This window comes from Peromyscus maniculatus, chromosome 2, assembly GCF_049852395.1.
Source record: "Peromyscus maniculatus bairdii isolate BWxNUB_F1_BW_parent chromosome 2, HU_Pman_BW_mat_3.1, whole genome shotgun sequence".
Lineage (NCBI taxonomy): Eukaryota > Metazoa > Chordata > Mammalia > Rodentia > Cricetidae > Peromyscus > Peromyscus maniculatus.
The window spans coordinates 3,874,579-3,897,793 of record NC_134853.1 but is presented as its reverse complement, the minus strand read 5'-3'; the positions used below and the strand labels follow the sequence as shown (position 1 = coordinate 3,897,793).

General features: G+C 45.1%; 2 protein-coding genes across 16 annotated transcripts in view; both read left to right on the top strand.

Moving 5' to 3' along the window:
• Ppp1r42 (protein phosphatase 1 regulatory subunit 42) overlaps nucleotides 1-11,228 on the top strand; it is a 44,414-nt gene extending 33,186 nt beyond the window's left edge. For 7 of the 15 annotated variants that reach the window (XM_076563682.1, XM_076563676.1, XM_076563681.1 and 4 more), the window contains 3 exons: nucleotides 3,709-3,868; nucleotides 8,830-8,965; nucleotides 10,917-11,228. In XM_076563682.1, the coding sequence (XP_076419797.1) occupies nucleotides 3,709-3,868; nucleotides 8,830-8,965; nucleotides 10,917-10,940 (320 nt within the window). In that variant the 3' untranslated portion in view covers nucleotides 10,941-11,228. Of the gene's footprint in view, nucleotides 1-3,708; nucleotides 3,869-6,320; nucleotides 8,578-8,829; nucleotides 8,966-10,916 lie in introns of those variants that run through there. The other 8 variants (XR_006069217.2, XR_006069216.2, XR_013048922.1 and 5 more) reach the window with 4 other exon arrangements.
• Nucleotides 11,229-11,895: 667 nt separating this feature from the next.
• Nucleotides 11,896-16,861, top strand: Tcf24 (transcription factor 24). Its single transcript, XM_076563524.1, has 3 exons — nucleotides 11,896-12,151; nucleotides 12,301-12,716; nucleotides 16,437-16,861. Exons 2-3 carry the CDS (start codon nucleotides 12,333-12,335, stop codon nucleotides 16,548-16,550), a joined length of 498 nt encoding a protein of 165 aa, XP_076419639.1. The 5' UTR covers nucleotides 11,896-12,151; nucleotides 12,301-12,332; the 3' UTR covers nucleotides 16,551-16,861.
• The last annotated feature ends 6,354 nt before the right edge of the window (nucleotides 16,862-23,215 follow it).

The window sequence follows — 23,215 nt, the reverse complement described above, 5'->3', positions numbered from 1 at the left end:
CAAGGTTGAGGTGAGGAGGGTGGGGGTAAAAAGGCGTGGAGGTCTGGTGATCTTGCCATATCATGCCATTGAATACAGACTATTGGAAATCATTTAGGAGAACTGGGACTCCGTTTGCTGACGGTATGTCAATATGGATACTGTGCTGGCAAGGCGCATTTTTATGGGTAAAACTTGTAGAACACACAGGAGGCATGTCTCCGCTGTTCCTCCTGCTGTATTGTATCCTTATAGCCCTGAGTAGTACTGGTGCACACTTGTACTCCTAGATATTTAGTAGGCTAGGACAGGAAGAGTTCAAGTTGGAGGCCAGCCTGGGCAACTTATCCTGTCTCAAAATAAGGAAGGGGTGGGCACGCTAGCCCAGTGGTAGGACACTGTGTGGAACTCCAGCTTCAGTCTCTTGTCACACACACACACACACACACACACACACACACACACACACACACACACACCAGCGTTTTATGGCTTTCAGTATCACATTGAAGCACCTTATTAATAGTGAAGTACCATAAAATTAAACATCAGCCTTCACCCCCAAATTAAGCCTACGCTAAAAATAATATTCATTTCATCCTCATAGATTTCAAATGTTTTTTGTAATCCACAGACAACTAAATGAACTAACTTTTTCAGTGAAATTTGATGAAATAATAAAAATTACAATGTGCCTTAAAGCTTGCAATCTTTGAAATTAATTATTTACTGTTCTCAAAGGAACCCTAATTAATCTCTTTATAATTAGTGTGGCCAAAACTAATTAACAAATGCAATCTTTAAAGTTATATGAAAATGCCCACAATACAGTATTTAACAGGAGGCTAGAAAACCGCCCCATTGGTCAGAGTACCCAAAGAGTCAGGTACTCAAGATAAACCACCTGGGAAGGTGAAACACCTGTATTCTGAAAATTGCAAAGCAATGATAAAAGAAATTAGACAGGACACAAATGAAAAGCCATTCCATGCTTGTGAAATGAAAGACTTAAAAGTTACAGTATCCGTCCAGCCCCACGTGATCTACAGATTCAGTGCAATCCCTGTCAAGATCACCATGGCAGCTTTTACAAAAACAAGAAAAATATTCTAAATTCATACAGAACCACAAAGATCACAAATAACCAAATAAATCTTGAGGAAGAAGAAAGCTAAAGGCATCATAGCTTCTGATTTCAAATATATTACAAAATTCAGTAATCAGAACAGTATGAAGCCAACAGAAGAAACCTAGAGCAGCGGCCAACACAGATCCACAGATGGAGCCACAAACCTGCATGAACTGGTTTTGACAGATGTGGCAAATACACGAGGAAAGACGGGACAGCGGCTTCGGCAGGTTTGGAAACACTGCACAGCACATTCAAAAGAGAGGAAACTACCTCCTACTCACAGTCGACTTAAAGCGGACCAGGAATGTAAAGACGTGAAGCCCTAAAACTCCTAGGAGAAAACGGAGTGGGTAAGCGCCATGGAATTCATCTTGGCAGGGACTTCATGGCTCTAACGCTGAGGACATGGGCAGAAAAACAGAAACAATTTGGTCAGACTAGATCCAACTGAGCAGCGAGACAGGGTTTCTCTGTGTGGCTTTGGAGCCTGTCCTGGAACTCACTCTGTATCCCAGGTTGGCCTTGAACTCACAGAGATCTGCCTGCCCTCCCTCCCAAGTGCTGGGATTAAAGGCATGCACCACCAAATGCCCCTGAGCAGCTTCTGCACAAGAAAGGAAATAACAGCGAGACCTATGCGATGGAAGAAAACACTTCCAAACCATGTATCAGGTAGAAGTTAATCTCCAAAATAATAAGAAACTCCTACAACTCAATAGCAAAGAAATATGAATAACCTGATTTCAAAGTTGGTTAAGGACACAAGTGGACATTTCTGAAGAGACATTAAAAGCAACCAGCATAATCAAGTAGGCTGTACGTGAAGAGAGGTCATGACCCTGAGTCTTCATATCAGCCAGAATGGCTATTATTTAAAAAACATGGGTATGTGTGTGTGTGGCAGAGGGGCTTTGGAGAGGTGGCTCACCAGCTAACAGCATGTTTATTTTCCAGGCATGCATGTGGTACACATACACACATAAAATAAAAATAAATAAGTCTTTTTTTTTTTAAATTCAGGCATGGCAGTACATGCTGGTAATTACAGCACTTAGGAGGAAAGATAAGAATATCAGAAGTTCAGGACCAGCCTCGACTACATGAAACCTTGTCTCAAATGAAACAAATTCAACAGGTGTTAGCGATGATGAGGAACATGAGTTACTTCCTTATTTCTGTGATTAGGAATAAAGAAGAAGACTTTATTTTCGCTCCTAATGTCAAAGAGTTGATTGAGCCCATGGTTGCTCCGCCCACGTGCTTAGGCCAAGCTTTGTGGCAGAAGAGTGTTTGCTGGGTCTTCACTTCCTGGTAGACAGGAGGCAGAGGAAAGGAAACAAAGAAAGGAGCCAGGGCAAGTTAGAGCCACTAAGGACATTGTCCCCAGGGACTGGTTCCTCCAGTCAAGCCTTGCCTCCCCCTCTTTAACCGTCTCCCCAGAATGCCATCAGACTACAAATCCACTCCTCGTCAGGCCAGAGGCCTCAGCATCTGTTGTTTCTGTAAGCACTGTCACAGATGTGTGCTCCTCTAATCCTCTAGCCATTTCTATTTGAATGCTTGTGCGTGCACACATGTGTGCAGGTGCCCATGGAGGCCAGAAGAATGTAGATCCCTGAGACCTGGAGTTACAGGCATCTGTGAGCCGCCCAGTGTGGGATTCAAACTCTAGTCTTCATAATCAAGGAGCAAGTGTTCTTACACACTGAGACATCTCCCTATCATCCCTGCCCACCAAACCATTTTTTAATCCACTCAAGTTGACAGTCAAAATCAGACATCACAAAGAGAAGCAATCTTCATACATCCTAATATTTTTTACATGTTTTAATATATTTTATATATTTGGAAGCCTTCCAGATGTGTAGCTCTATACTCAGAATTAAAGTAAAAATCACGTAATTATAGTCCCTGACTTCAAGACTCTCACAATTAAGATTAATTCTAAATACAGCCATGTAAATCAAAGCTGGAAATATAATCAAATACTTCAACAAGATCAAAAATAATTGAACTTTTTAAAAGTATTGGCTTTCATAGCACATGGAAGATTAATATGTTGATTTAATAAATATTTTTTAAGGCAACTCAGAATGAGACCCTGAGTTTACTTCCAACACTCAGGACAAATGGTTAAGCACGTTGGATACTGGGCTAGTGAAGCAGTCAGCTTTAGTGGTAAACAAGGCATTCCTCACTAGGAAGGACATCCCACTGGAAATCGTATGTGATACGGAATGATAATTGCTGGAGTAAAAGTAAGAACAAACCCCAACAATGTGACTGATCCACGCCATAAAGATTACTTTGAAAATAAATTTAGAAAAGCAAAATTCAAGTCAGTTAATGTTTATGTTGATGCTAGCCTGTCCATTTTCTCTATAAGAATTAACTATGAATTTTCCTATGTGGTTTTTCTGTATAAAAGTCTGTGGTATTTTCTTTTGGATGTTAACTATTATTGATTTTATTGATGGTTTATTTGTCTTTGTTTAATTCCATTCTATAACATATAACTTAAGATACTAATATATGTCATTTGATAATTTAGTAATTAGTTTCAAAGCAGGATGCTTTTAATTCTTTGTATGCTACAGGTAACTTTGAAACAATACATCACATAGTTCCTGTTTATTACCCACAGGTGGGTAATCCAAAAGTAGTCTTTTTCTCTGATGTACAGAGATACTTTGTAAATGGAAATCCATCTTCAGAATGTCCCCAAGAAGATAAAACTAAAATCACTGAAGACATGGGGTAGGTTCTTTCAAATGTTTGTATGGCTTTTCCCTTTTGGGGGGATGGATGCCCTTAGTGTCCACACAGATGCGGAGGGGTCCTCCTAACATCTGTTCTCAGCACAACTTCAATGTTGGTTATCTCAAACAGTCAGAACTGCAGAGGTGGGGGATGGCTCTGGGGAACTTGGGGTACACTCAGTGAGATAAAGGTAGGGCCAGGAAAGTCCCTGAAGATGTGGATAAAGATGTCTGAATGATGGGGGGGGGGTCATCTCAAAGGAAGGTGAGGCCCCAGGTGATGATGGGCTCCACTGGATGGGGGCCGGGGCTGGGGGCTGTGCCAGGAAGAGGTGTGAGAGAGGGTGGTAGAGGGAGGAGCCCAAAGGAGTAGGTAGAATACTCTCCTCTGCCCCAAGCCAAAAGCTCTGAACCTGCGCCCTCTGAAGACATTAGAAGTTTCATTCACTCTCCAAGGGGTTTATGAAAAAAAGGTTGAGTCTCCATTCTAAACTTTGATTCTAGTCTCAGTTTAGTTCTATATAAATCTGTTATGAACCTCTTAATAAGGAACAATTGTTTTGGTTAAAAAAAAAAAAGATGACATTGTTTCTATACAAAGTTACACCATTCTGGGAAATAACCTCATTTATTCTAAAATATATACTTCCCATACATTAAACAACACAACATAAAAAATTCAAACAAAAATCAGGCTGATAAGGCACAACTACAATCCTAGAATTCTGGAGGTTGAAGCAGGATGATAAGATGTTCAAGGTTGTCATCAGCTGCACAAGTTCAAGGTCAGCCTGAGCCAAAGATTCTGTCTTTAAAAAAAAAATCCAATTAGATAATCCTAATCCTAAGTAGTTTGCAAGTCAGCTGGGGGCCCAGATCTGCCACATTGCTGTATAATGTTGGCAGGGTTATGGACATCATTAGCCAGATATATGCTAACACATTCTATACGTTTTATTTCACCCTTTTTTCCATTTATTTTCAGTGTCCCTCCCCTCTTGAGCAGTACTGGGATTGAACCTAGGGCCTCAGTGGTGCATTCTACCATTGAGTTACGGCCCAGCCCTTCCTTTGGATTTGTAACCAATCCAATGATTGCTCTGTTGATCTCCCAATCATACAGCAGTGTTCACTACACTATAATGAAGGGCAACACATATTTCATTGAGAAAGTAATGGAAGCCGGTGGACCTACTTTGGAATTGCAGTCCTCTTCCCAGAACTGCCTGCTGAAGGGCTGGTGGGTCTGTCATGTGATGCTCCTTTCCTGGCTCTGGCCATTGCTAGCCAAGCCCACCAGAAGAAGGCCCAGGAATAGTGCTGGCACCCTCCCTGTTACACACACACACACACACACACACACACACACACACACACACGCACACACACAGCAGCTCAGGACTGCTTCGCTGCAGACTTAGGTGCAGGTCTGAAAGCCTGAATGCTGGATGGAGAGAGACTGCTAACGGGGCCCAGTTCTGCCTCTTCTTCGTTCACGGGACCGAGGGAACGGTGTGAGAACACGCTTTGCTGTTCACACACAGCCTCCCAAACCAGAGCCGTGCCCACGGCACCCTTATAGTCTCTTAAAGACAGACAACACCCGAGCAAGCTCCACAGCTCAGCTTTGAGATTTTGATTCTTTTGTTTCTTTGCCAATGGCTTCTATAAGTACTGTTGGTTGTAAGGAGTCTTTTTCTGTCCCGCCAGCCAGCTCTCAAATAATGACACGGAGACTGATTGCTCAATTATGAAAGCTCAGCCTTAGCTTAGGTTTGTTCCTACCTAGATCTTATAACTTAAATTAACCCATATTTTTAAATCTGTGTTCAGTTGCATGGCTTGATCCCTCATCTCTCTGGACTGCCCATCCTGCTTTTACCGACTGGCTGGCGACTCCTGTGCGCCTCGATTCATCTCCTACTTCCTCTCTCTGCCCATAAATCCCATCTATGCCTCCTGTCTAGCTATTGGAAGTTCAGCTCTTTATTAAAGGAATCACAGCAAAATATCTTCACACAATGTACAAATATCTCACAGTTGGTATGCCACAAGGTGGATTAAACAGTTAACAAGGATAATATACACAGCCTCAAGAAACAAAGTTGGTGAATTTTATACATCCCCACATAGTAAATGGATCTGTAGTGAGCTGTGGCACACAACACCTGTTCTGTATCCATGTGCAAAGTCCAAATCATCAGGAGTATGCCAATGAAACAGCAGTGGCCATTCTCCTCTCACCCTAACTAGACCTCAGGGCTGAAGGCATTAGTTAAAACTCCCTCTCTGCTGCCAAGATAAACTGCCCTAACCAGCAGCAGAACAGAGGCCCTTGGCAGCCCTGCCGCTGTGTGAAACTGAACATGCTCAGCTGAGTTCTCCAGTTTTAGCCTGTGGGGAAAAATGTCATGCAAATGTTCCCTTTTAAATGTTTGTTATTTCCTCAGGTAACCTTTTCTGTGAAAGCAGGCCAAATATTGTTTTGGTGACTCAGAAGATTTAAGTCTGATTAGATGGCAATATGAGTTATGTCTCTCTTTAATAAAAGGTGACCAAATATATTATGAAGTTGCTCAGTGCTCATAGGAGTCTTTTTTAGATAATGCCTGTTGCTAGCATGTTAGTAATTTGGAGAGGGAATCTTTTTACTTGCTCACATGAACTAGTTTCTATATCATGATTCATGCATGTAATTTCCATTTTTAATTGAAATATGCCACACATACAAGGCAGAAGGTGGACATACGGCCCAGCACCTTCATCTGTGAATGCAGCCATACAACCTTTAGTAAATTAATCCCAAAAAAACAAAACAAAACCAAAAACTCTAAAGGACAGTGAGATTAAAGTTGGGAGACTGGTAAATTACTGAAAATGAAGTATTAATTAATTGGCCTGGAGAGATGGCTCAGCGGCTAAGGGCATTGTCTCCTTCCAAAAGATCCAGGTTCAATTCTCAGCACCCACATGGCAGTGTACAACTGTCTGTGACACTAGTTCCAGGAGATCCAACACCCTTGCACAGACATGCATGTGGGCAAAACACAAATACACAGAAAATAAAAAAATCATTAAAAAGGAAAGAAAGGAATTTTTTTTATAAACCCCCCCCCAAAAAAAAATAATAATTTGCCCTGGAGTATTGGCTCAATGGTAGAACATATTTGCCTAGCATGATGTGTTTACCTAGTACAAGCATACACACACACACACACACACACACACACACACACACACACACCAAACCCATCTGAACACAAACACAAAGATCAGATTTTCAGTTTCAAGAAAATCTATTAAAGCAACTCTTTCCCTTAACTATTTTAAAGGTGAGAATGAGCTGGCATTCATAACATATTTTCGCAAGCTATATTAACATTCAAGGTGAGGAGCTGCAGAGAGGTAGAAAACAGTACGTGTTCCAAAAACAACACTCTGTTGCGCACTCCTTGAGGGCTCGACACACTGGGAGTTGTGCCTGTGTGCAAGGCGGAGCGCTGCGAAACAACATGTGTCGGAAGACAGGGGAATGTTTTCCCTGACTCTTATAAATGCATGCAGTCCTCACGTGTATATTTACACAAGCCCGCTTTCCCTGCAGGGAGAAAAAAGTCAGACTTATTGACGTTGTTTGTGACCCTCAAACTGAACTTGAGACTATCAAAGTACACTTTGATTAAAGATTAGTTCTAAACTATTTTTTATTTAAAGGCTGATTCTGAACAAACGCCTTCACTGTTCAATTAAAAATAATGTATGGGATTAAATAAGCACGAGCCGTACACATTATTGCTTTCCTCTGTATTTGTCACAGAAAATACTTGTGACAGATGTTTCCTCTCTTTTCAAATATGCTAGGGGGTGCTTGGACCTCAGTGATTTAAAAATAGGCATTAAATCCATGCATGTTGCCCCAAGATCCACCAAGACCACTGTACAGCACTAAACCATAAAGAAGGCAAACAGTTACTTAACTCCTCTAAAGTGCAAGCAATGCTGATAACCATAGACCCACATATTTTTGCTAATGCAAAATACCTTTTTAATGGGTTGGGCTATGCTGGGTCTCAGATATCTTTAAGGAATACGAATCCCTGGGACTTGTAATTCACAGGGATATGTCCCCTCTGTTTTGGTTAACTATTTATGAAATACTTAGTTAAGGTATTTGCTAAGCAGTGGGAAGAGGTTTCTTTGAATTAAAAGTGGATTCTAATAGTTAAGATACCTGGCTTTCACGAGTTGGTAAGGATATGTTTAAACAGTTACAATAACAGATCTATGTGCTTCAGAAAGAATTTTAAGAACTGAAGTAATATTTTTAGTCCTAAAAATCTAGGATGCTCTTACATAAACAAACATTGCAAAGTCAAATGCCTTTCGTTTTGCTTTACTAATCTTTCCTTCAGTATATTTAATTTCATATGCCAAGTAAACATTGTGTGTATCAGTAATGTAGATAGATTGTTACCATTTTGATTTGCAGTTCTCAAAGAATTCTCTCTAGAGTAGTCTACACTCCCAAGAGCAATGGTGGGAACTAACATAAAGATTTTCCATTTAAGGGGCTAAGTGAGTGTTGGGGAATTCTGGCTTCAATGCCGTCAGTAGCTTGCTCTGTGAACAAGCTACGGAGGCCTGACTTAACCCAACTCTCACTTTCCATTTTAAAAGGCTTATATTTTGAAATCTAAATCTTTATTACTCAAACAATTTTTTTTTTATTTTTTTTATTTTTTTTATTTTTTTGGTTTTTCGAGACAGGGTTTCTCTGTGTAGCTTTGCGCCTTTCCTGGAACTCACTTTGGAGACCAGGCTGGCCTCGAACTCACAGAGATCCGCCTGGCTCTGCCTCCCGAGTGCTGGGATTAAAGGCGTGCACCACCACCGCCCGGCTTACTCAAACAATTTTTAAAGACTAGAACTCTTAATAGAAGAATATTCTGACTCAAATAGCCAAACTCTCAGCGACTCTGCTAAGGATTGTCCCAGGTCCAGGAAGGTACAGAAAGGCAAGCCCCGTGAGGAAGTGACCAAGATGAATGGACAAGAACATCCCTGTGCAGCTCAAGGCACCTTGCAGCCACTCAGGGTGAGAGCGGTGTGGGCAGGTGTACATGGACTTTCGGAGTGAGAACATCTGGCAAGCCAGAGCGCTAGGCTGGAAAACCATTTGATTTAAGTACATACTGGCCCAGCCTTTGTCTTTAAGGATAACCCACTAGACAAGTGGAGAGACAACTCGGTCAGTAGAGTGCATATTGCACGAACAACAGGACCTGAGTTCGTGTCTTCAGCTCCACAGAAAGTTGAGCGCAGCAGCACAGACCTGTAACCCCAGCACTCCAGCGCTGGTGGGTGGAGATGGGTGGATCCTGGAAGCGCACTGGTTAGCCAGCCTAGCCAAATTGATGAGGTCCAGGTTCAGTGAAGAACCTTGTCTCAAAAAAGTAAAAAAAATGGAGAGCAACTGACAGACACCAACACACACACCTGCTCACATGTGCACATACATACCCTGCCTCGCACACACAGTATATTAGAATAGACACACACCTGCTCAGATGTGCACACACACACACCCCCGCCTCACACACAGTTAGCATATTAGAATGGATATACACCTGTTCACATGTGCACGCACACACACCCTGCCTCGCACACACAAAGTTAGTATATTAGAATGGGTAAGAAATAAAAATAGGGATGGGGATTTAGCTCAGTGGTAGAGTGCTTGCCTAGCAAGCACAAGGCCCTGGGTTCAATCCTCAGCTCCGGAAAAAAAAAAAAAAAAAAGTCTCCAAATACTGATTAGCTACGAAGCTGCTAGAACTCACACACTAAAAATGGGAATGCAAAATCAGGAGCCCTTAGCACAGTAGTTTGATGCATTATAACGTTAAATATACAGTCCAAGAAATTTTCCTAAGTGAAATGAAAATCTATACTCAAGAGAAACATTGTCAGGCTGGTCTCAAACTCACAGATCTACCGGCCTGCCTGCCTCCCGGGTGCTGGGATTAAACCACCGCATCAGGTTAAAAGTTATTCCTTAATTTAAACAATGAGGGAAATAGTTGAAACCAGTTAATTATTTAATAGATACAAAATATATGTATAGTATAAAGTGTTTAAACATCTTGGTTTCTGCTATGTGATATTTGCTTTTTAGCTTTTATTATAAAGACAATCTTAACATTACAACTTGGCAAGTTTAAAAGACTTAAAAATAATTCTGAGACTTACACTACACTTCAATGGATAAAATCTACAGCATTCTAAGGTCATACTTTCTGAAAACTAGACAACTAAAACTTCAAAGAAAGATACATTATGAACATATATTTGAACTGCTAATAATGTGCCAATCAAAAGTATGCATCTTAATAATAGACACAAAGACTGTCTTGCAAGATGCAAACACTCAATCATTATGGCAAAGATCATAAATGTTAGGGACAGTCTACTTGGCCTGACTGTCACCTTAGTCATTTACTAGGTATGGTACACCGGACAAGTTGCCCAGTCCCAGAGAACACTAATCTCCCAACTGTAAAATGTAAAATCCTCAGTTTTTGTAAATGAGAAATGAGAAAATACCCATAAGTACTCAGCATATGAAAGGTGCCATATGGCACCTGTTACTCTAGTTATGGAATAATGGAGTGTTAGGATTATCTGCGTTTAAAGTGACTCAGTCTGCCTGTAGTAGCACAAGAGGAGAGGCTGGGTGGTCTGGTCTCTGAACATCTGTCTCTTCTCCCACTGCTGTCCAGGGCAGCAGGAGAGCAACCAGCTAGGTCAGACTTAAGGAGCTTCGGGCATCTCTGCATGGCCACAGCCCGCCAAACCTCCTTATTTCTGTGTATCTCCCAAAGCGGGAAATGTTTTGTTTCTGCTTTCTTGTAAAGCCTGACTGGCTATGAGCTTTTACTGTGGTTAGTGTGTCCTGGGTTCTATGTCCCTTGTCTCTCTTTTTTTTTCTTTTTCCTACCTATCAAGTTAATTAAATACTGGTGTGTTGTTTTTGTTTGTAAATACAGGAATCTGTCCTTGAAGGAACCTGAAAGCTTGCTAACAAAAAATGATATCCATGAACCTCACCTTCTCTGAAACCCCAAAAGTAAAGGAAAATGTGTATGAGGAAATGGAGTAAATTCAGCGCCGCGTGGTTTGATTTCTTCATAGAACTAGGCAACAGCGTGTTGTGAGGGTTTGTAAACTTCGGTTATCTCGGTGTTTAAGTTCTTGTTTGATTTGTTTCTTTATAGAATCTGAGATTTTATTTTCCGTGTGTGAATTCCGGCATCTATTTACTTTATTGGTTGTTAAATAAAATTTACCAGGAAATAAAATGTGGTTTCCTATTCCATATGTGTACTTGAATCAAGAGGATCTGGGCTTACTTTCGAAAGCATAAAGCTTATCATGATCACCTAATGATCACCCTGGCTCACTAACAAATCAACACGTCTGGTTCATCGCGGTGTAAGTAGTTACTATCTACGGCTTGGTAATCTCGATGTGGAAAGTCAGGAATCTGCTGGGAAATGTTGCAGAATCTATAAGCGAGCAGTGCCCCTGTGACAGTTTATATCTGATGCTCTGAGCCCCCGTTTGGATCGTGTCTGGCTGGGCTGCGGTGAGGACCGTGTCCGGGGTGGCTTCCCGGCAAAGGCCGGTACATACGGGCTGCAGAGCTGGGGACCGCCGACGCCGGGACCCGGGTCCTCCGGGGTCGGTCTGGTTCCGCCCCAGCCTGTGCGCGCAGGTGCAAGGGCGGGAAGGGGGCGATGGCGGGGTCCCTGGGTCACGGTGTACTGAGGAAGCGGTTCCACTGCAAGAATCTTTACTTTGTGGAATACAAAGCGGACAGGGACGCACACTCGGCTCCGCTCCTCGAGGTGAAAATCAAGCTGTTCTGAACCGCGGGGTCCCGCCGAATCCGCACGCAGCCGCTGGGCTCCCGGGCTCCGGGTCGGAGGGGGCGGGGCCAGGTGTCCGCCCCGCCCCCGAGCGGTTTGATTGATGAGTCTGTCCGCCGAGGGGGCGGCCCCGCCACGCTGTTGCCCCTGCCCTGAGGGCTCGCGTGGGCGCCCTCCGCGGCCCGACGCGCCTTCGCGGGCCTCCCACTCGCTGGCTTTGTGCACCCGCATAAAAGGCGGCAGTAGAGGCTGCACGGCGATGGAGTGACCTGCTCGACGGCCCTGACCGCCTCGCACTCTCAGCCGAGCCCCGCACGGCCGCTGCAGGGTGAAAGGGAGCAGGCAAGTCCGAGGTGAGGCCGGGGCCGGGGCCGGCGGGAGGGAGGGATGTCTCTGCGGGGACGGGAGGCTGAGCCCTGGGCGCCTTCAGCAGCCGCCCGGCACTGGGGACTCGAGGGCGAGCCCGCGGTGCCGGATCTCACGGCCGCCCCCTACCTTGCAGCGCTCGCCGCGGGAACCCGAGCCGGAGCCGCTATGGAGCGCGGCCGTCCCGCCAGCAGCCCACGCAGCGCCGAGCCCGCCCCGTCGGCCGCCGCCCGCGACTCGAGCCCGGGACGGACCGGGGCCGGTCAGACAGGCTCCGGCGGGGTCGCCGCGCGCTCCGGGGGTGGCCGGCCCGCCGCCGCCAACGCCGCTCGGGAGCGCAGCCGCGTGCAGACCCTGCGGCACGCCTTCCTGGAGCTGCAGCGCACGCTGCCGTCGGTGCCGCCCGACACCAAGCTGTCCAAGCTGGACGTGCTGCTGCTGGCCACCACCTACATCGCCCACCTCACCCGCAGCCTGCAGGACGACGCCGAGGCGCCGGGAGACCCCAGTCTGGGCGCCTTGCGAGGCGACGGCTACCTGCACCCGGTTAAGGTAGGCGACGCTCCCGCGCTGGGACCCCGGGACCCACCCTGTCGCTGCTGGAGCAGATGCTGCAGAGCTGGCACTTCTCCAGGTCAGGCAGAAACACCTCTAGAAAGCTGCCTGGGCCCGCGGGCGATGGTGACAAGGTCGCCAGTACGAGACGGTTCTTAACAGTTTGTAATCGGGAAGCTGGGGCTTTTCATCCTAGCTGGGCTCCTGTATTTCAAGCCCCTTAAAGGTTTTCGCTCTTTCGGGGTAAAAATGGGAAAGCTGTTGTACATCCTAACAACTGCTAAACATCTAAGTTACGTCAAGTGTTTTAACATACACTAATTACATTTCTATTGTTTTTTTTCTTGATCTATTACAAAGGCTTCATGAATTAAGTGGAATAGTGGAATTAATTCTTTGCCCCTAAAAAAGATATAAAACAAAACTTGTCAAAAATCAGTAAAAACAAATGAGACCGTTCTGCATCCCCATAAAGTAAAATTTCAATCACAGTTAAATATTGTGGACTAGGCAGCTACCAACAATGTTAGAAAACCCCGGTAATGTTTCATATAACTGTCATATTAAATTGGCATGTATGTTGAGTGAATTGGTCTGTATTCAAATTAGCCAAGAGAAACCAACCATTTTGCATGGTTTCTTTACGTATCCATGAAGGGTCATGAGTGTGGCATCTGACTTGAGTTTTCACCCGTGATGGAGTAGCTGCTGCATTATCTTTTCCTGGGTTTCTTCTGACACCTTCCGTTCATCTGCCTTTCTCTTCAAAATGAAGAATCTCTGTGTTTGCTAAATTTAAATGTTCACATTTTTGTTCCACTATTCAGAAATATTTGAACACAAATACAATTAGAATTTAAGCGTCTAAGCATTGAATAAATTATTGAGTAACAAAAAAGAGGAATTACATTTTGTTGAAATGTAATAAAACACACCCTCTAACATTATTTGTACTTAAAATTGTGTAGTGCGTTTTAACAAAACCTACTTTGAAAATGCCGTCAGTGTGGTGATGGAATTAAAGTCGTTCAAACGTTAAATGTGAAAACATGAAATGTTATTTATAGTAATGATAGAACCTGTTTTATCCCTGAGTTTTATAACATAACAGTTGAGAGTCACTCGTTACAACTAAGAAGTTTGTATTACAATAGCAGTAGATTAATGCTATTCAGATATCCCATAATAGACTTCCTTGACTTGGTATTTGCCTTATATTCCAGGAAAGTCTATTTAAACAGTAAGATTCAATACCAAAAGTGGAAGTTAAATGCCTCCATCGTAGTTGATAAAATTTAGAGTGAAGTCAATATTTCAGCTCAGCGGCACCCACGGCTCTCTTGAATGAGAACTGCTGGAGACATCAGTGTCAGAAAGGGCCGTAGCAAGCTGGCAAGCTGGCGTCGTACTTGACTCACGTGCCAAATGTCTTGTAGTCATAACTGTTTTTTAAAAAATCCGTGGTCTGATTTTGAAAGACAATATCCATAATACCTAAATTTCTAAACCTAGAGATAATTATAGAAAGTCAAAGATTATCTCATAAAAATGAAGCTGATGATAGTTAACAAGGGACGGGTATGTTTTAAAATCAAACATTTGATTTATTACTGTGTAGAAATCTCTGCTTTAGGACGGGGATTACAACTGTAAGACTTAATCTCTTCCCTAAATGAATACAATAGATCCAAAAAAACAAAAATATAAATTGTAATAGGACTGTAAAGAAAAATGTTATATTAAGAAAAACAGTCTAAACCACAAGCCTGGAGTTTCAGAAGACAGAAATTTTACATGCTTAGTTGAAAATCGCTTGCCTCTATTTTGTGGACACTGTTGAAATTTTTAAATATTGAGTCTATTCTTAATACAAAGGGAATAAAAATATTCTGATCATTTTTACTTTCGGGGTAAGTAAAGCCTCATTACAAACTATCGTAGATAGCCCTTAGTAAGTGTTCTAAAATTGCTGTTTTCCTGTAATACAACAGTGTTACTACGTACTCCACAAATTACTAAAGATATTTTAACAAATATTCCAGTCTGTCGCTTTGAATCAGCAATCCTTTTTTACCAATGTATTATAAGCATGTTAAAATGATTGGGGACTTTAGAGTACCACAGATGACAGAGGAAGAGATAGTCAAGGTGGAGCTCATGGTTAGAGTTTACAAGGCCCTGCGTTCTGTGCATTAAACTGGAAGGGAGTTATAAGAGCTAAACTTCTGGAGCTGGAGAGATGGGTCTGACTGCTCCTCCAGAGGACCCGGGTTCAAATCCCAGCACCCACAAGCAACTCAAGACTGTAACTCCAAGATGCGCTCTCACACAGACATGCCTCCTGCAGACAAAAGACCAATGCATGTAAAATAAAAGTAAATAAATCAAAAATCAGAGAAAGAGCTGGACTTTTGCAGCATGGCCTAAACCCACTTTCATCCACTTGGAAAATTAGCAGTTTCGATCAGCACTGGGGGCCTAGAGGGATGATTCTCCAGGAGAACAGGAGTGTATTTCAGACCTTTAACTCGGAGAAAAGCGTGGCTGGCCCCGCTAATTGCCAGGCCTCATGGGAATCATTGTCCATAACGATAAGCAAGAATTTAAAAACTGTGAGGCTTTGTTGTTTGGGGGTCATTTAATTAGAATAAGAATGCATTTTTAAAGATCTTGGATTTCAGGCTCAGTTCTGGTTAATTGCTTGATTTTTTTTTATAAGTTTAAACAAAACTACATAATTTCAAATATACTTTAGAATAGAGAACAACATAATGACACATATGTGCATATTAAGATGCCATAGTGAAGTTTATTTCTTTGTGTGCAAACCTAGGGACTTAGAATACATATGATTTAAAACAAGCTGAAAATAAAATAAATATACCTTACTAGAGAGATAGCATTCAGGGCTGTATTTGCTAGTCATCCCTCAAGACATTAAAATGGGACTTTTGTTGCTGCCACAGAAAAGTGACTTTCCAGATAACAGCATGCACCCACCTACCAACATTTTTATTTTCCACTAAACATGTGAAAGTTCTACTTAATTGTGAGATACAACGCTGTGCTTCAGTATGTGTGTGTATTATATGATGTTCAAATGAGAATAATCTCGCATCTGTCTCTGTAGACATTGCCCATTCGTGCTATTAATATTCACAATCATTTCTTCAGGCATATTAGAAAATATAAAGTACAATATCATCACCTGTAGGCACCCACTGTGAGACAGAAAACCCAGACTGGAGAGTACGGGCCGCTTTGTGAGGTTGCTGCCCTGGCTGCCCAGAGGCTGCCCAAGCCTTTCTGTATCATGCCTTTCTTAAATGTCTACTTTGTATTTACCTGAGCGCTGCTTCTTCAGAACTAATGTTTTCATTTTCATTTTCATTTAGGTTTAACTTGGAATTAAAATAATGGTAGACTTTCTACATCTCTGCGATATTCATTCTCCTCAACTTCCTGCAGTTCTTGTAAAACACGCATGTGTATTATTTTTACAGTTATAATCAAAGCCTTCTTCACTTGTATTGCTAACATTGCTAAACAGTCTTCATCTCGTCCCGCAGGCTTTGTACTTATAATCCTTACCAGCTAAATAACCTCACTAACATTAATGTGTTTTAAAGTTTAGCTATTATACACCTGCGTTGTATGTCACAGAGACTAACCTTCAGATTCTTACTAAGTACTCTTTTTTTTTTTTTTTTTCTCCAGAAGTGGCCCATGCGATCAAGACTGTACATCGGCGCTACTGGTCAGTTCCTGAAGCACCCTGCCTCTGGAGAAAAGGCAGATCATAGCAACACCCCGACAGCCTCACAGCCGTAGGCTGTCTTCTGGGGGGTCTGCTAGAAGCGGTGGCTATTGTCTTTAAAGACTGTGAACTAATTCTGTATTTATTACATTGGACATGACAAACACTGTTTCTGAAGTTTACATTGAAACCTGTAGTTGAAGGTCAAAGTGTATCTGTCTAAATAAATGTGGAACGGGATAATCAGCCCTATATAACAATATATATATAGCTTATTTAATCATCATATCACTGCTACATAGTAAAGAGAAGCCGTTAGGAAAAATTAAAGCCACACAAAAGCATATAGTTGTATATACCTAAAGAATGTACACATTGCCTTCCACATTTTCTGTAGTGTGTCTATTACTTAAAAGCTGATATGAGGGCTGGAGAGATGGCTCAGAGGTTAAGAGCACCAACTGCTCTTCCAGAGGTCCTGAGTTCAATTCCCAGCAACCACATGGTGGCTCACAACCATCTGTAATGAGACCTGGCGCCCTCTTCTGTATACATAATAAATAAATAAAATCTTAAAAAGAAAAAGAAAAAGAAAAAAGTCAAGATTTAAAAAAAAAAAAAGCTGATGTGAATACAGCCCTTATGTGTGGTGTTGTGTGTCTGTAATCCCAGCACTCCAGGACGCAGAGGCAGGCAGATCTCTGTGTGTTTGAGCCTAGCCTGCTCTATATAGAAAGTTCAAGGTCAGCCAGGGCTACCCAGTGAGACCCTGTCTCAAAAAATAAAATGTGTTTATATTAGTATTCAATTTTTGTGAAAGCCAGTGTGTGCCTTGAGTTGACCATTTTAGTTAGAAGTAAGATCATTATTCAGCTGGGCTGTGTGTGTGTGTACAAAGATTGTTGCAGTAACTTCTGTCTGTAGTTCTTTTTTCCAAATAGAAAATGTATATGGAATATGAGAAACAATTTTCTCTATGAAACAGGATGTGACCACCTTTCAAGAAGTTGGTCAATATTAAGATCTGACTTCCATTCCTAATTGTGGAAGGCACTAGTAATACATGTCCATATGAGTAGGGGCTCAGGTGTCACTGGGTGTGGGGTTCATCACCCTTTCTCCTGGCAACACCATATCCACCCCATCTCCTTTCCCATCCTGGATAGTTAGGCAGGCTCAGATGTAGCCTTCCTGGACGTGGCATTTCAGCACTGATTTGGGATTTCTGCCAGCGATCTGTACCTTGACAGAGGCTAAGGACACAGATAAGCTCAGGCTTGAGTCTGTCCTCACGTGAACCAGCAGACTTTTTAAGCTGCACCACACACCACCACGGGCCCAGAGAGGACCTGTCTGACTGACTATACCAGGGATTTCTGAGTTCAGCAAGAGACTGTTGGAAAATCAGCTAGGGCTGGCTTAGCAGGTCAAGATGCTGGCCACCAAGCCTGACATCATGAGTTCAGTGTCCACAGCCTACACAGTGGAGAGAACCGACCCCGAATCTTGTCCTCTGACCTCCACATGATGGTGTACAGAATACACAACACACAAAACAAACCAATGTGATAAGATGAAACCACCCTGTGAGAAAGTTAGCAGAGCTCTGCCCTTGATATTAGTTTTGATTTCTTGTCATTACAAATGTTCTAAAACTTAAGAGGTGTAACTTACATTTTAGACTTGTATAACATTAATTAAGATGTTGGATAGGCTCACAGATTTTAGGAAGTTGGAGAATCTCAGAGAAGTCCCGTATGGCCATGAGCGCACAGGTGTTTTGGGAACATACTGAACCCCAAGAGTGGAATCTAACGGAGATGAGACATTCCCCTCATTCCTTTGCCGACATGTCCTCCTCCCCTCTTCTCTATGACACCCCCTTCCAGCTATGAGTTCATTCATTGCTTGAGAGCACAGTTTTAAAGCTGCTGAGCTCAATGTAAGATTAGCAAGTGTGGGGCGTTTACCCACCACCCCCACAGTTCCCCAGGGTTTTCTTGAGTGTGAGCAGCAGGAAATATTAGAAGGATTTATAGCGGAGAATCTTGCGGAGATAAACAGATAGAAAATAAAGGATAGCCTCGAGAGAGCCTGGAACCTTTTCCAATGGGCGCCGACTGTCTCTGGCCCAGGGTTTTTATAGAGATGCCAAGGGGTGGAGCAAAAGACCTCCTCCCCCAGCACAGCCAAGTGCAGGCCATCTCAGACACCTGCCCTCAGGCCCGTGGTCCTGATCATCCTCTATTCGGACCTGCTGGGTAAAGCCACGAGGAACCCCAGAACGGGCTCCCACAAGCAAGGAAAGAGACATTAGTGGATTCCGCTGAATTTAAATAACAATAAAAAAAACCAATTATTTTCAGCTGTTTTCCTGCAGCCTGCTGCAGTGACGTTAAAGATCACATGACATCCAGGCCGCTGTTCAGATGATTCAATGTGTGGACACGTTATTTTTTATCCAATAGTTTGTAAGTTTTACTTATTTTAGTGAGACTGTTTCGCGTTGAATGTGACCAATAAAATCTTTCTACATATCATTCTGCTTTCTACACATTAGTGTGTGGCACAATTGCTTGTGTACTTACATTTTTGTGAATACATTCACCCACTCACCTAGCATTAAGGGAAAAAAGTAAAGTATGGTTTGGGCTCAGCCATTTGCTCTTACTTTATGGTACAGGAAGTGGTAGCCTAGTTTTTATCATAAGGAACGGAATTAAAATTTCTTTTTGTTTGAAGTGAATAATAACCTCATGGTCATTGTCTTCAAAACAAAGTGGCTTACAACAAACTGGATCATTTGGTCCTGTTTCTTACCATCTAACATTTCACAGTGCTCCCGTCTCTGGTGTGTCCATGCTCTCTGGGATCTACAGTGGGGTGCATCTGCTCAAGCCTCAGCAGTCTTCATAATTCCAACCCTTTGTGGCTGAAAATAAGTGTTGCTGGCCCACTGTGGGTTCTCTGCTTCCTGTCATGGTGTTCCTCCTCCTGTCACGGTGCTCCTGGCCCACTGTGGGTGCTCCTCCTCCTGTCACGGTGCTCCTGGCCCACTGTGGTGCTCCTCCTCCTGTCATGGTGCTCCTCCTCCTGTCACGGTGCTCCTGGCCCACTGTGGGTGCTCCTCCTCCTGTCACGGTGCTCCTGGCCCACTGTGGTGCTCCTCCTCCTGTCATGGTGCTCCTCCTCCTGTCACAGTGCTCCTGGCCCACTGTGGTGCTCCTCCTCCTGTCATGGTGCTCCTGGCCCACTGTGGGTGCTCCTCCTCCTGTCACGGTGCTCCTGGCCCACTGTGGTGTTCCTCCTCCTGTCACGGTGCTCCTGGCCCACTGTGGGTGCTCTGCCTCCTGTCATGGTGCTCCTGGCCCACTGTGGGTGTTCCTCCTCCTGTCATGGTGCTCCTGGCCCACTGTGGGTGCTCTGCCTCCTGTCACAGTGCTCCTGGCCCACTGTGGTGTTCCTCCTCCTGTCACGGTGCTCCTGGTCCACTGTGGGTGCTCCTCCTCCTGTCACGGTGCTCCTGGCCCACTGTGGGTGCTCCTCCTCCTGTCACGGTGCTCCTGGCCCACTGTGGTGTTCCTCCTCCTGTCACGGTGCTCCTGGCCCACTGTGGGTGCTCTGCCTCCTGTCATGGTGCTCCTGGCCCACTGTGGTGCTCCTCCTCCTGTCATGGTGCTCCTGGCCCATTGTGGTGTTCCTCCTCCTGTCACGGTGCTCCTGGCCCACTGTGGGTGCTCCTCCTCCTGTCACAGTGCTCCTGGCCCACTGTGGGTGCTCTGCCTCCTGTCACAGTGCTCCTGGCCCACTGTGGTGTTCCTCCTCCTGTCACGGTGCTCCTGGTCCACTGTGGGTGTTCCTCCTCCTGTCACGGTGCTCCTGGCCCACTGTGGTGTTCCTCCTCCTGTCACGGTGCTCCTGGCCCACTGTGGGTGCTCCTCCTGTTATGGTGCTCCTGGCCCACTGTGGGTTCTCTGCCTCCTGTCACAGTGCTCCTGGTCCACTGTGGGTGCTCCTCCTCCTGTCACAGTGCTCCTGGTCCACTGTGGGTGCTCCTCCTCCTGTCACAGTGCTCCTGGTCCACTGTGGGTGCTCCTCCTCCTGTCACGGTGCTCCTGGCCCACTGTGGGTGCTCTGCCTCCTGTCACAGTGCTCCTGGCCCACTGTGGGTGCTGCTCCTCCTGTTATGGTGCTCCTGGCCCACTGTGGTGCTCCTCCTCCTGTCATGGTGCTCCTGGCCCACTGTGGGTGTTCCTCCTCCTGTCACAGTGCTCCTGGCCCACTGTGGGTGTTCCTCCTCCTGTTATGGTGCTCCTGGCCCACTGTGGGTGCTCCTCCTCCTGTCACAGTGCTCCTGGCCCACTGTGGTGTTCCTCCTCCTGTCACGGTGCTCCTGGTCCACTGTGGGTGCTCCTCCTCCTGTCACGGTGCTCCTGGCCCACTGTGGGTGCTCCTCCTCCTGTCACGGTGCTCCTGGCCCACTGTGGGTGCTCCTCCTCCTGTCACAGTGCTCCTGGCCCACTGTGGGTGCTCCTCCTCCTGTCACAGTGCTCCTGGCCCACTGTGGGTGCTCCTCCTCCTGTCACGGTGCTCCTGGCCCACTGTGGGTGCTCCTCCTCCTGTCATGGTGCTCCTGGCCCACTGTGGGTGCTCCTCCTCCTGTCACGGTGCTCCTGGCCCACTGTGGGTTCTCTGCCTCCTGTCACGGTGCTCCTGGCCCCCTGTGGGTTCTCTGCCTCCTGTCACAGTGCTCCTGGTCCACTGTGGGTGCTCCTCCTCCTGTCACAGTGCTCCTGGTCCACTGTGGGTGCTCCTCCTCCTGTCACAGTGCTCCTGGTCCACTGTGGGTGCTCCTCCTCCTGTCACGGTGCTCCTGGCCCACTGTGGGTGCTCCTCCTCCTGTCATGGTGCTCCTGGCCCACTGTGGGTGCTCCTCCTCCTGTCATGGTGCTCCTGGCCCACTGTGGGTGTTCCTCCTGTCACAGTGCTCCTGGCCCACTGTGGGTGCTCCTCCTCCTGTCACGGTGCTCCTGGCCCACTGTGGGTGTTCCTCCTCCTGTCATGGTGCTCCTGGCCCTCTGTGGTGCTCCTCCTCCTGTCACGGTGCTCCTGGCCCACTGTGGGTGCTCCTCCTCCTGTCACGGTGCTCCTGGTCCACTGTGGGTGCTCCTCCTCCTGTCACAGTGCTCCTGGCCCACTGTGGGTGCTCCTCCTCCTGTCATGGTGCTCCTGGCCCACTGTGGGTGTTCCTCCTCCTGTCATGGTGCTCCTGGCCCACTGTGGGTGCTCTGCCTCCTGTCATGGTGCTCCTGGCCCACTGTGGGTGCTCCTCCTCCTGTCACGGTGCTCCTGGTCCACTGTGGTGTTCCTCCTGTCATGGTGCTCCTGGCCCACTGTGGGTGTTCCTCCTCCTGTCACGGTGCTCATGGCCCACTGTGGGTGCTCCTCCTCCTGTCACGGTGCTCCTGGCCCACTGTGGTGCTCCTCCTCCTGTCATGGTGCTCCTGGCCCACTGTGGGTGCTCCTCCTCCTGTCATGGTGCTCCTGGCCCACTGTGGGTGCTCCTCCTCCTGTCACGGTGCTCCTGGCCCACTGTGGGTGCTCCTCCTCCTGTCACGGTGCTCCTGGCCCACTGTGGGTTCTCTGCCTCCTGTCACGGTGCTCCTGGTCCACTGTGGGTGCTCCTCCTCCTGTCATGGTGCTCCTGGCCCACTGTGGGTGCTCCTCCTCCTGTCATGGCGCCCCTCTCCCTGGGCGTGCAGAGAACCCTTGCCTGCTTGTCCTGTGTCACTTGGTGGGGCCGGTGCTGCCACCTTACTTGAAGGAAGACTGGAAGGTGTTGGATAACATGCACCATGCCTGCCACATGTCTACAAGCCCAGACAAGGTAGGGCCAGACATGAAACTGTCAGACTTTCTTTAAAGTTACCTTGAATAGACCTGTAAACACGGCATTGTGTAGCAAAAAATTTATCAAATATTTTTTTTTTGCTAATTATGCCAGTCTACTAGTTTGACCATAATTTCATAGCGTTTAAAGGGGGAGATAGGATTTTGGTTGAACTATTCCTAAATCACCCTATTAAGTAGACCCTTGCCTTTGATGTTGTAACTTACTTCCATTTGCCTACTTATAAATGTTTTCATGTCCAGGGAGTATATTTCATAACACTTTATCGAATTGCTAAATATGCTAACAGCTTTAGGAAGATTAGAAAATCTTGAAGTTGAATCTTTTCAACTAGAAGTTCAAAAGGGCAGGCTGTTTTAATTCATGATGCAGAATAATGGGTATTATTAAGATGAAGTTTGAAAATTCGTCTGTTAAATTTGCACTTGTCTCTTTGGAGAACTTGAATCTTCCTAGAGGATGGACAGTTACTCAGCATTTGCTCTCCACCATGATGTCCTCAGCAGATGTACATACAACAAGGACAGATATATTTGGGTCACAGTGTTACCCCATAACCTGCACATGAAATCCTCAGTTAAATTTCTTTCATGTCATGCAGCTTTCCTACTGGAATTTCCGATTTAATTTTATTATGATGATAATTTGAGGGCTGGAAAATGCCATTTGAGAAAGAAAACTAGGGTTTTTCTTTCTTTCTTTCTTTTTTTTCCTAACAGGAGAACTAGTTTCATTGTATTTTTCCTGACCATAAAAGTATGTACGTTACAGTTTGCTGTATGTGAACTATTCACCAATAAAGCTCCATTAAAGTGTGTGTGTGTCCGT

Coding starts and splice junctions, on each gene's coding strand:
- Tcf24 (XM_076563524.1), top strand. CDS start 12,333: ATGGAGCGCGGCCGTCCCGCCAGCAGCCCACGCAGCGCCGAGCCCGCC. Junction 12,717..16,436: donor GCTACCTGCACCCGGTTAAG/GTAGGCGACGCT, acceptor TTTTTTCTCCAG/AAGTGGCCCATGCGATCAAG.